The following is a 12,919-nucleotide window of genomic DNA, read 5'->3' as shown; positions in this document are numbered from 1 at the left end:
TCTCCAGGGTGAACTCTTACTCTCTCAGATCCTTTGGTAGGACGTTAAACAGCCTCAGTCCTGCGACGGAAAGGGATCCTTCCCGCAGGGATTGAAATCTGACTGCAGATCTGTTACGTAGTGGGGGGACCTTGCACAGTCTCCCCCTTCTCGCGTTGTGATGAGTCTCAATCCTGGAGGTCTCGCTCTCGGACTCGCTCTTGCTTTGGTGCCATTCCGGTTATCACGTACTTTCCATGTAGACAGAATGACATACCTCTCCCGTCTCCTCTGTAGTGAGTACAGACCCAGGCGCTTCAACCTCTTCCAGTAGTTCAACTCCTCTATCCCTCTGATCCTGGAAGATAAGGTTCATTGGTCCCTTTCCAGTTGCCGCACCACGGCGAGTGTGAACGGGGTCCAGAGCTGGCAGCAGTATTCAAGTATAGGTATTGCAGGGGCTCTAAAGAGTGTTTTCCCGCTTCTCTTGCTCTGAACGTCTGCCAGATCCACCAAATCTGTCGCCTACTCATCTGTCCCCTGAACCCGTCCAAGCATCCTCTTGAATCCGTCCATGCTGCCCTCTGAACCCGTCAAGCGGCGCCCTGAACGCGTCACACAGCCCTCTGAACGCGTCACACTGCCTTCTGAACGCGTCAGACTGCTCCCTGATTACTACAATAATCAAACTCTCAATTCTTTTTGCTAAATGTTTTGAATTTAGCGGTAGGCCAAGGGATGAGATAATAACGGCATTTCTCGCTAGCAGAATTCAGTTCCAGTGACCATTTGCAGTTACTGTGCTTACAAATTGATGTTAATAAACTATTAATAATAAACAATTTTCTGAATAGCAATGCAGAGAGCAACTTATTTCATGATTCGTTCTACATTATTATTTACGCATTGATTTCAGGCCGGTGGAGAGGTATGAGAACTTGAACATCGTAGGTGAAAGGGTCGTACGGCTTGGTTCCGAAGTGTTCATATAGTTATCGCCGTTATTTTACCATTTTTTCAGGCCGGTAGAGAGGTACGAGAACTTGGGCATCGTAAGCGAAGGGGTCTTACGGCTTGGTGGTGAAGTATTCATAGTTATCACCATTATTATATCATTGTTTTCAGACCAATGGAGAGGTACGAGAACTTGGGCATCGTGGGCGAGGGTTCGTACGGCGTGGTGCTGAAGTGTCGGCACCGCGAGACAGGGCAGCTCGTCGCCGTTAAGAAGTTCCTGGAGGGCGAGGATGACCCGCAGGTCAAGAAGATCGCGCTGCGCGAAGTGCGCATGCTCAAGGTGGGTCACCATTGCCCGAAACGGGTCTTACTGGGTCCAAGTGGGTCTCAGGCTTGCTGTGCCATTCATCCTGGCTCGAAGTGGGTCATCTTTGCCGGAAGTGGGTCATTTAATTTACTCCGAACCCCTTATCCGTAAACACCAAACTCCGTTGATAAAAAATTCTTCTCGTGATATATGTTATCCGCTGTGTATAAGTAAAACGTATTGTAAAGCATTGTGCTAATGAGATACGAGTGTCTCGGCACCTGTACTTACAGTATTTCCTGCACTCATTACAATGTGCCCCAACAGCGTTTGCGTCACGAGAACCTGATCAACCTGATCGAGTTTTTCCGGCGCAAGCGTCGTCTGTACCTCGTGTTCGAGTACGTCGACCACACCGTGCTGGACGAGATAGACGCGGCCGACGGGGGGCTCAGCGAGGCCGTCGCCAGGGCCCACATCTTCCAGGTGCTGCGGGGCATCGCCTTCTGCCACCACAACCAGGTGGGTCACCGCAACCATGTGGGTCGCCGCAACCAGGTGGGTCACCGCAACCATGTGGGTCGAGACAACCAGGTGGGTCAGCGCAACAAGGTGGGTCACCACAACCAGGTGGGTTACCACAACCAGGTGGGTCACCGCAGCCAGGTGGGTCGCCGCAACCAGGTGAGTCGAGACAACCAGGTGGGGCACCAGGGCACACAACTCACAGGTGCTGGTGCGAGGCGCCCACAAAGTTGAAGGTCATAACCATGCCATCGTACTTGAATCTTTATCAGCGAACAACAGAGATTTATTATAATTTCTCTATTACATGTATAATCATATGACAGTGAATGTAATTCTTACATAATTTATAACAAGAAATAAGTTAATGCACGAAGCCCCGCATACCCTGGCAGATCATCCACCGCGACGTGAAGCCCGAGAACGTCCTGGTGTCGCGTCTGGGCGTCGTCAAGCTCTGCGACTTCGGCTTCGCGCGCCTCGTCGCCAACCCCGGGGAGGCCTTCACCGACTACGTGGCTACATGGCAATTTTTGACAGGGAAGTGGACGTGTGGGCCGTGGGTTGCCTGCTGTGCATTAACATGGCAACTATTGACAGGGAGGTGGACGTGGAGGCCGTGGGTTGCCTGCTATGCATTAACATGGCAATTTTTAACAGAGAGGTGGACGTGTGGGCCGTGGGTTGCCTGCTATGCATTAACATGGCAACTGTTGACAGGGAAGTGGACGTGTGGGCCGTGGGTTGCCTGCTGGCAGAGATGTTGACTGCAGATCCCCTCTTCCCCGGCGAGTCCGACATCGACCAACTTTTCCACATCATCCAAGCCCTCGGTCAGCCCCTGATAAAGCCTTCCACATCATTCAATAAATATTTTCACATTGTACTTCAATACTTACCAAATCTTATTAAATGTTCGTAGTTCAATTCTATTTCATTTTCACAGAGTCCTTTAAACATAGAAATAATTTAATATGTGCTAACCAATACGTTATTCAACTTTAAACATTACCATTCATATGTGCCAACATGTACGTCAATCTTAAAATTACAATTTCACATGTTCGATGACTTGACTCTTCTTGACTCCGTCTCACTAAGCGAGGCTCGGGGTCATGCCATGCCATTACGGCTCTATGACAATATCAAAATTGTAGCACTACGCATGAGATATCAATATTTCGTGTATCTCGTTCCAAGGCCTAATGGTGTTTCCTTGATGTTTGGTTACGATTTCTGACCCTACAGGAGAACTGAGCGCCCACCACCAAACTCTGGTGGAGAAGAACCCGATGATGTCGGGACTCCATCTGCCCGCGGGGGCATCTACCCCCTTGTCCAGCACCTACCCCAACTGGTCTCCCCGGGCCCAGGAGTTCATCAAAGCGTGTCTGAATCTGGTCCCAACTAACCGACCTTCAGCGCAGGCTTTGCTCGCTCACGATTTCTTCCTGCACGACTCTTTCCCTGACACTTTCCTGCCGGAGCTGAGGCAGAAGGTGCACCAGGAGTTTAACGGAAACGCCTTGCTCTGCAAGGATGGGCGTCGAGGCTCCGGGGGCGCCTACAAGCGAGCCAAGAAGGCGCAGGAGGCCATGCTGAGTCCCGAGGCCATCTATGGGAAGAGCCTCGCCAACCCGCCTGCCAAAACTGATCTCAGCAAAAGGTTAGAACTGGTGTCATGAGGATAGAACTGGCGTCATGAGGTTAGAACTGGCGTCATTAGGTTAGAACTGGCGTCATGATGTTAGAACTGGCGTCATGAGGTTAGAACTGGCGTTTTTAGGTTAGAACTGGCGTCATGAGGTTAGAACTGGCGTCATGAGGTTAGAACTGGCGTCATGAGGTTAGAACTGGCGTCATGAAGTTAGAACTGGTGTCATGAGGTTAGAAATACATTGTGTTGTTATTAGGTTAGAACTGGTTTTGTTGTGAGTTAGAACTGGTGTTGTTTTAAGGTTAGAACTGGGGGTCGCCATGAGATTAGAACGGATATTCCCATGGGGTTAGATTTGGTCCGGCTAAACGGCTAACTAAATCTGAAGTTGCACAGAGCTTCGAGCGAAGTTAGAATTGCCGAGAGTTTAGCATTGAGGTTGTTTATCACTCACTCAAGGTCAAATGCTGATCGTTTGACCTCAAGTTAGCTAGAGGTTGAAACGATGTTCAGATCTAAAAACTTGCGTTGCAAGGAAGATAATACCCGTACAATGAAAAAGTCATATATAACTTTACCGACATGTTTGAAATCGTTGAATAAATTGGTTATATCTTGCGGTTTCCGGAAGTTAGAGCTGGTCTACCTGCTCCTTCCGTCTACCGATACATATGAATAATTTTTTGTCGTTGAACAGCCGGGCATCAGTGAAGATGCCTCCGGCTCCTGCTCAAGGGCCCAGCTCGGTGAACAGATCAGGTCTGTCCTACGGGACCAATTTCTCAGAGAGACGAGGGATCAACCTCGAGGACGGCCCTCCAAGCCTACCGTTCACCACGATGCCCCCCGTCAGGGATGCTTCCACCTCCAACTACTCAGGCTCAAGTTTTTCTACAACTTTTCCTAATTCTGTATCCTTCCTGAACCTATCAAGTGTCGGCACTTCAAGTCAGCACTCGAGACACGGCAATTCTTCCACAGGGTCACCGACCAAACCAAGTTACTTTGGCATGCAGACCAATGCCTACAGCTCCCCTTCAAAGTGAGTCACGACAATCCAGAGTCAAATTTTTATATTATTAAACTAGCAATTATGAAGCAGCTAATCAAAAAGCTGTTCATTTAGTTCTTTAATAGTGCGTGTTTGTACATTTATTTACTTTGTATAGCGTTTAAACATTAAACACTGAAGAGAGTACACAATTCTTGCTAAAATAAGATCGTCGAAGTGATGTTGACTAATCCTCAATATCAGTTACACCAATAGCGACAGCCTCATTAATAATTGATCATTCCTGTTAACTTCAACATTGCAGAAGCTCCGATCGAGGCACCAAGTCACCTCTAAATCTCTGGGGCAGCAGCATCAAGCCGAAGTATCCATCATCGTCTTCAACTTCAACCTTGCCCCACACGGTGGAAACTCGAGCTCTGCGTTCAAACTCCACCCCAGATGATGATGAATTCAACTTGTCACTTTTACTCCACGAGACAGCGGGCTTACCACCCCCTTCTACCTCATACACCTCATCCGTGCGGCAACACCCCTTCGAGTTCCAGCGTCATCCATACACCATAAGTCTAGACAACTCACGGGATCTAATCAGCAAGCCCATGGACACCCTGAGCCAAAAGGACTTCCACACTCCCTCAAGGGACCTCTTGGCCCGAGAACAGCTTGCCAGAGATCGTCTCTCAAGGGATCCTTTAAGGGAAATCAAGGATAACTCGAGGGAAATTAGCAGGACTCTAAAACAGGAGACCTTAAACTCCGGGCTGCGAAGGTCCAAAGTGGAGACCAACAGCGGCGGGAAGATCAAGTACGGCACAGACGACCTGTCGCTGCCCAACGTGCCCGGCGGTGAGTACGGCTGTTTTTCCCAACCAATCGTTTCCGGCCGTAAACGCTGTTTCTATCTGTGGATCGTTCTTAATACGTCAGGGCATGCTGATTTAATACTCCAGTAAGATTTTAATCTTCTCTGCAAATGTAGTATAGCTACGATATTCATTTACCAGCAAGTTCTGTGTTGCAGCCGTAGTCACTATTCAGCGAGAATTGTGTTGTAACAATTGTAACTATTCAGCTGGTATTGTGTTGGTACAATAGTCGTTAGTCATCCAGTATTACGACCTCGCAACAGTCACTGTTTAGTCGTAAAGACGCTCACTATCCAACGCCCGCAGTGGTGGGGGGTGGGGCCGGCAGTCCTCTCAAGAGCGGCCGCAGATTCTGCGCAGACTCGCCGGCGCCGAACGGCGGCTTCGGCGACGGCGGGCTGCCGCGGCGGCCGCCGATGCCGTCACTGGCGGCACAACCGCGCAGCTCATCGGTGAGTAGACCGTTCATGCTCTGCCACTAATTAAGATCGTTGTATGTTCGTTCGAACTATTTACGTTCGTCGTAACTTCCATTATAACTAGTTAAGATCGTCGCAAGTCCATTCATTTCTGATACTTCACCTCCTCCCACACCAACAAGGCAACAACTAACTATTCTACCGCTAAAACCTGCCACTCACACATAATAAATACAACCAACGTAGAATATAGTCCAATTTTGTAAGCTTTGAGACTCTTGTGATGATGTCGGCCTCGTGAGCTCTGCAAGTGTTGTGAGAGCAACGTGAACGTTTCTTGTCCACGGAGCCTCTTGTGATTTGCCATGTTTTCTGAAAATAAATTCGGTCCAGTATAACTACTACGTTCAGTTTGCTGACCTATAAGCTTCTCACCAATAATTCACTTTCAGGAGACTCCTCAACAGCGAAGCCTGTCTCTTTACTTCCTCTTCGCATGAAGCTCCTCCGCTGCTCTTCACTTCCTCTATAAATGAAGAGCCTCCGCTGTCTCTTTACTTCCTCTTCTCATGAAGCTCTTTCGCTGCTCTTCACTTCCTTTTTACACGAAGCTCTTCTGCTGCTCTTCACTCCCTCATCGCATGAAACTCCTCCGTTGCTCTTCACTTCCTCTATAAAATGAAGCGCCTCTGCTACTCTTCACTCCCTCTTTAATGAAGCGCCTCCGCTGCTCTTCACTCCCTGTTTAGTGAAGGCCCTCTGCTACTCTTCAGTCCTTCTTTAATGAAGCTCTTCAGCCGCTTCTCTCTCTTTAGCCTGCCTTCCTTGCTTCGTTTTCTCATGCAGCTTTGTTTCGCTTGCAGAGCTTCTAAGTTTTCTTGAATTGCGAGACAGAGGGACAGTTAATGAGAAGCAGTTAATTAGTAGTTAAATACCAGCAGTTAATTCAGTTAATTACGAGCAGTTGATAAGCAGATAAGTGCGAGCAGCTAATAAGCAGTAAAGAACGAGCAATTAATATGCAGTACAGTACGAGCAATTATTAAGCAGTTAAGTACGAGCAGTTAATAAGCAGATGAGTACGAGCAGTTAATAAGCAGTTAAGTACGAGCAGTTAATCAACAGTTAAGTACGAGCAGCTAACCCTCTACCGCCTGAGTCCTGACACGAGTAACCGAAGCAATATTGTCACAAGCCTGTTTACCAAAAAGGATACGTTCTAGTGAGCGCAAAATGACTTGCACTGATGGTTGCCGCCACGTAAAACAACTTTAAAATGTTCTCTGTTGCATACAAACTTCCTCAGGTTGCTACACTCAATAGTTTACGTATAATTTAAGTTGAAAGTAATGTTTCCGGAAAGTGACATGCGGTTATAGAGGGTTAATTAACAGTTCACGCTGCAATGCAAGTCTGCGACGTTACTGGAACCTAAAGTAACTAAGCACAATTTCTAACAATGATACCAGACTTTCGTCCGCTACTGGTTTCACGTTTACTTGTTGTTTAGAAACATTTTATTGTTATTCCTGCTAATTTTTAAGTGTAATACGTTGGAAAAGTAAAAAATAGTCCAGAAATAAGTTAGGAACGTGAAGCAGTTAATTAGTAGTTAAATACCAGCAGTTAATAAACAGTTAATTACGAGCAGTTGATAAGCAGATAAGTGCGAGCAGCTAATAAGCAGTAGAGTAAGAGCAATTAATATGCAGTAAAGTACGAGCAATTATCAAGCAGTTAAGTACGAACAGTTAATTAACAGTTAAGTACGAGCAGCTAACCCTCTACCGCCTGAGTCCTGACACGAGTAACCGAAGCAATATTGTCACAAGCCTACTTCCCATAAAGGAAGGATACGTTCTAGTGAGCGCAGTGATACCAGACTTTCATCCGCTACTCGTTTTACGTTTACTTGTTGTTTAAAAATAGTTTATTGTTATTCCTGCTAATTTTTAAGTGTAATACGTTGGAAAAGTAAAAAATAGTCCAGAAATAAGTTAGGAACGTCTCATGCCGTCCAAAAATAAGTTAGGAACGTCTCATGCCGTCCCAGATGTCAGTTAAGAAAGTCAAATGTCATCCATGTTTTAGTTTCCATTTAATTGCGCCTAATTTATGCTTAGAGAATTTGTTAACAACGCAATCTTCTGCCATGTTATCTTTAGTGACAAGACGTATCACTTGTTTGGTTTATTTGCCCGCACATATTGTAATTTTAGTGCATCCTAGTGCACTAGTGAAGTCAATGCACTAGTGAGTATGATAATTACATGCTAGTTGATTTACTGATCCTACGTCTCGTATCCTGATCATCCTTTTCCCAGTCAGACTCATCGCGCGGCTCCTCTCCTGTCCCGAACTTCCCTTTCGTATGACGTCAGACCAGCAACAACAAAAACAACGGCATCCATCACAACTACTACCATCACAGCAGCAACTACTACCATCACGGTTGCAACAACATCCGTTGTTTCCCTCCCGGCCAAACCAGACGCGACCACAAGAAGCCCACCAGGAAAGGCTCCAGGCAGGACCGAGCTTTCATTTCGTATTTTGGACCTTGAGCTTGAGGACGCCATCCTGACTTCTACCGTCGCCCTGCCTGAGACGGCGGCCACCAGAAGGCGGGGGGCAGGCGTAGGCAAGAACAAGCCCCCATCCCCGCAAAACTGGCGGTTTGATAACGACCACTTAACCTCCAACAGCTTATATCAAGCGTCTTTAAAAACTGCGTCGCGACGTGATAAAATTACTTTAGATTTTGGCGCGAGGCAGAACTCTTTCCCTATCAGTTTGGAGGAACTTCCTTTGTTTGGAGAAGGAAGGGCAATAAAGTTGGTTGGTCGGCCTTCAGCTTCAGCCGAGTTTGCCGAGGCGAGACGGCAACCTGCACCCCGAGAATACAGGTCGGCTGACTATCCTGCTGCAGGTTCAGGAGGTGTGTGTCGGCGACTCAGGTCTAGAACTGTCAACGACATCGACAACAACAACGCGGAGACTGCAACAAAACCGTCAGATATCTTCCCTGACTTCTGCAACAATCGAACAGCAAAGAACCGGCGGGACTCTTGATCCTGTCAGTATAAAAGAAGACCTCAGATTGAACACTAAATTCCCCTTCCCAGTGATGGTGAGGCACTGGAACTTGAATTCCTTGAGGATGATGAGGCAATTAAGCCTCATCAATCCTTGATTGTGATCTGACACAGTGAACGGGTGCGATGAGTTATCACGTTGCAGGACTCCAGCGTTGCTACGGCAAAGGTATACGAGACAAAAATCAAAATCCTTACGGCAGTTGTCATCATCACAGATGCTGCAGTCTTTCTTTCACAAATCCCCTCCGCACCTAATTACCCAGACGTACTCTCCAAAAGGTACTCCCCGAGACGTACTCCCCTTAAACTACTCCCTCCAGACGTACTTCTCTTAAGGTACTCTTTCCAGACGTTCTCCTATTTATAGGTACTCCCTCAAGACGTACTACACTTAAGGTACTCTCCTCAGAAGTACTGCCTTTAATGAACTTTTTCCAGACGTACTCCCATTGTGTTTCTGCTCCCTAGACGTATTCCCTCCAGACGTACTCCGTCCAGATGTGCACAACCCCAACTGCGTCCTGAATCTCACATGTCGTACGGCGGCTCAGGTGCCGGCATGTCGTACGGCAGCTCAGGTGCCGGCATGTCGTACGGCGGCTCAGGTGCCAGCATGTCGTACGGCGGCTCAGGTGCCGGCATGTCGTACGGCGGCTCAGGTGTGATTTTCATCAGATTAGCGCTTTAAAATGAATTACATTTTATTAGTAAAAAGAACGATAAAATATCTTATGTGATTTCCACCCTATCAACAGAGATTGGAGTGCGATGAGTTATAGTCACACGATGAGTTATAGTCACACGATTAATTAAAGTCACACGATGAGTTATAGTTACATGATGAGTTATAGTCACACGATGAGTTATAGTCACACGATGAGTTATAGTCACATGATGAGTTATAGTCGCGCAGCGTCATCCTGTTCATCATCCAATAGTTGCCACGACACGTCATTCATCATTGTACAGTAGGATGGACAAAAAATGATACTCTGCGCGGGTTAGGAAAAGAAAAGTCATTAATTAAAGCAAGAATTTATTATTTCGGTCTTCATAGTTAAAAGTTAGGAAGATAAATTCGTTTTATTGCTCGACTATCTTAACATTATCTCATAAATCTATAGATAATAAGGAATAATAATCAAAATCATTACTTAATAAGTGGTGGTAATTAAAGCTTCAGTAATAATACTTCTAGCTAACTACGGTTAACATAACCTAAGCTAGTACTCGTAACTGACTAGAATTGTAATACTTGATTTGGCAGCTTGAAATTCTACTCATACATGGTGGGTAGGATTCTAGATTTTCTGGTGACCAGGGGTGTAGTCGTAGGCCACAAGTTTAACTCATAAATAAGACTTGAAGCTAACGCCTAGCCTTAGCATGGAATAACTTTACTCAGCCACTGAACTAGAAGAAACAGAATACGCTGGAACACCGTAATCCAGACCAGTGCCACACCGCTCAAAGATAATAACGTCGTAGATCTTCAGCCAAAACTTACGCATGCTCGCTGTCGCTCACAAGCACGCATGCACATACGCGTTTGGCTGCACCTACTATGGCATAACCCCTTCTGGCTAACCTATTCAGTATTCACAACCTTCTTTCTCACAATCTTCTTGCAATCAATGGCTGGCTTTACCGGTTTTCTAACTTCCAGCAGCCAATGAGGTTGGGTTAGGTCCTCTCAGCTTTGTTTTTGAGGAAGAAATGTTGCAACTTGCGTAGGTTATGCCAGAAGAGGTTCCGCCGGAAGAGATTAGGCGAGATGCAGTTTGGCCACGCTTATCTTTAGCAACTATAAGTAGTGGCTGGGGACACCCGACGAAAACACAGCAAGGACGACGCAGAGAAAACAGCGCAATGATGACACAGGTAAACCGCTGCAAGGACAGAACAGAGAAACCATCGTAGGTATGACGCAGAGAAACCATTGTAAATAAGACTTGAAGCTAACGCCTAGCCTTAGCATGGAATAACTTTACTCAGCCACTGAACTAGAAGAAACAGAATACGCTGGAACACCGTAATCTAGACCAGTGGCACACCGCTCAAAGATAATAACGTCGTAGGTCTTCAACCAAAAAAAAACTCGCTCACAAGCACGCACATTCGCGTTTGGCTGTACCTACTCTGGCCTAACCTCTTCTGGCTAACCTATTCAGTATTCACAACCTTCTTTCTCACAATCTTCTTGCAATCAATGGCTGGCTTTACCGGTTCACTTGAACCGCTTTTCTAACTTCCAGCAGCCAACGAGGTTGGGTTAGGTCCTCTCAGCTTTGTTTTTGGGGAAGAAATGTTGCAACTTGCGTAGGTTATGCCAGAAGAGGTTCGGCCGGAAGAGATTAGGCCAGATGCAGTTTGGCCACTCTTACCTTAAGCAAGTTTAAGTGGAGGCTGAGAACACCCGGCGAAAACACAGCAAGGACGATGCAGAGAAAACAGCGTAATGACGACGCAGGTAAACCGCCGCAAGGACAGAACAGAGAAACCACCGCAGAGATGACGCAGAGAAACCATTGCAAGGACAACACAGAGAAATCACCACAGGTACGGCGCAGGGGAATCGCCGCAATAACGACGCAGGAAAACCACCTCAGGGACGACGCAAGGAAAGCACCGCAAAATTGACGCAGAGAGGAAGCACCACCTAATCGTCGTCAAAATGCCCCTTAATTACGCCTCGCGATTAGACTCTTCCTCAGACAACGCACAACTTTTTTTCGGAAACCCAGACACCTACCGGCACCTAGCATAGTTGCATTGACATGACTGCACCTAGCAAACATGTACCTGGCGCGGCTGCACCTGGCATCAGCTGCTTACAAAGCATGTATTGCGGGGTTCCGACGTTTGAGTAAACATAAAAAATGCCTGCGCTATTATATTCTGCTATTATATTATTTATAAAATGCTATTATATTCTGCCAAACCTGAGTGATGACCACTAGAGGACGTCAACCTGGAGTGGAAGTCTCACATGACACCATCATTAGAATTAAACGCCGTTGTAATAGCACATGAGAGCAGGGAAATTGTAAGCCTCCCAAGGTTTCGAAGATTGATCGCAAGCAGAAATAAGTTGTATGGCCTACAAGCAAGTGCCATGCCTAAGTCTAGCATATTATTAATGAAGTGCATGCACTGTACCTACAGCCGCGGCAGGTACGTGCTTCTGCAATCAAGCGCTAGCTCTTTTATTACAAGCAATAATAACGGGAAAAAACCATGAAACACGATAGTCTTTGGTTGGCACAGGAGTCTATTCTGATTACCAGCATTAATAACTAGGCTAAGACCATGAAACCTATCATTCTTTGGTTGCCGCGAGAATTACATCACCACAGCCCCTCCTTACTCTTAGTTACTACAACGCATAGCCTCACTCCCTTGTGCATGTTTATTGATGCCCCACGGTACCTCAAGTGTGCTTTTGCGCCGCCGCGCATATATTCAATGCCCTCACATTGAACCAAAATAACTAGTTCATCTGATAAACTCTTTGATGTACACGAGGATTATTTCTAAAGTGAACTTTTCAAGTAAACAGATCGTTTATCTGCCAAGAGAGCCCTAGCCCGTATCCATAACTGATAAACGCGGCATCAGGGTTACGAAGGCTTAAAATGATACTAATAGTGAGATGCGTTATGAGCGTCAGAATATTTGTCACGTACGCTGAGACAAAAACAGAGATCTGCGTAGGAACTTTCTACGAGATCATTGTATCTCCAGAGAGAGGGATCTATGTGGAGCTCTTTGGTTGTGAGAAGCGAACGAGGCGTCTCTTGAATGCGAGGTTTGGTCAGCGTACTGGAATGCAGAACACAATAATTCTATACACACATTTTCGGAGCCAAATTAACTCTTAAAAGATCGAGTTGGCACGTATGTTGCAGTTAAGTTATGTTACGATTTGACACTTTATGATTAAGTTTTATTTGGTAGTATTTAGTCAATTTGACATCCATATCACATTATTTTGGGCTAAACATTCATACCTTAAACGAGCGCTGAATTGTCAATCTATTAACAAAATTGAGATCGCAACGGATATAATTGTTAAATAAGTTGATAGTGGGCAAGA

The 12,919-nt window shown here is 46.2% G+C and overlaps 1 protein-coding gene across 1 annotated transcript; it reads left to right on the top strand.

Annotated features, from left to right (window-relative positions):
- Positions 1-1,108: 1,108 nt before the first annotated feature.
- Positions 1,109-8,176, top strand: LOC108666704 (cyclin-dependent kinase-like 2; the record flags this gene model as incomplete). The annotated part of the gene is made up of 9 exons (XM_018153620.2): positions 1,109-1,276; positions 1,571-1,765; positions 2,164-2,327; positions 2,489-2,601; positions 3,017-3,434; positions 4,123-4,467; positions 4,742-5,286; positions 5,613-5,758; positions 8,054-8,176. Coding segments are annotated over exons 1-9 (2,217 nt in total), but the record flags the coding sequence as incomplete, so codon positions are not given.
- Positions 8,177-12,919: the final 4,743 nt, after the last annotated feature.

The sequence above is a fragment of the Hyalella azteca genome, unplaced genomic scaffold (genome assembly GCF_000764305.2).
Source record: "Hyalella azteca isolate HAZT.00-mixed unplaced genomic scaffold, Hazt_2.0.2 contig3772, whole genome shotgun sequence".
Classification (NCBI taxonomy): Eukaryota; Metazoa; Arthropoda; class Malacostraca; order Amphipoda; family Hyalellidae; genus Hyalella; species Hyalella azteca.
Note: the sequence above shows the minus strand (reverse complement) of the source record. Positions and strands in the feature narration are given on the sequence as shown.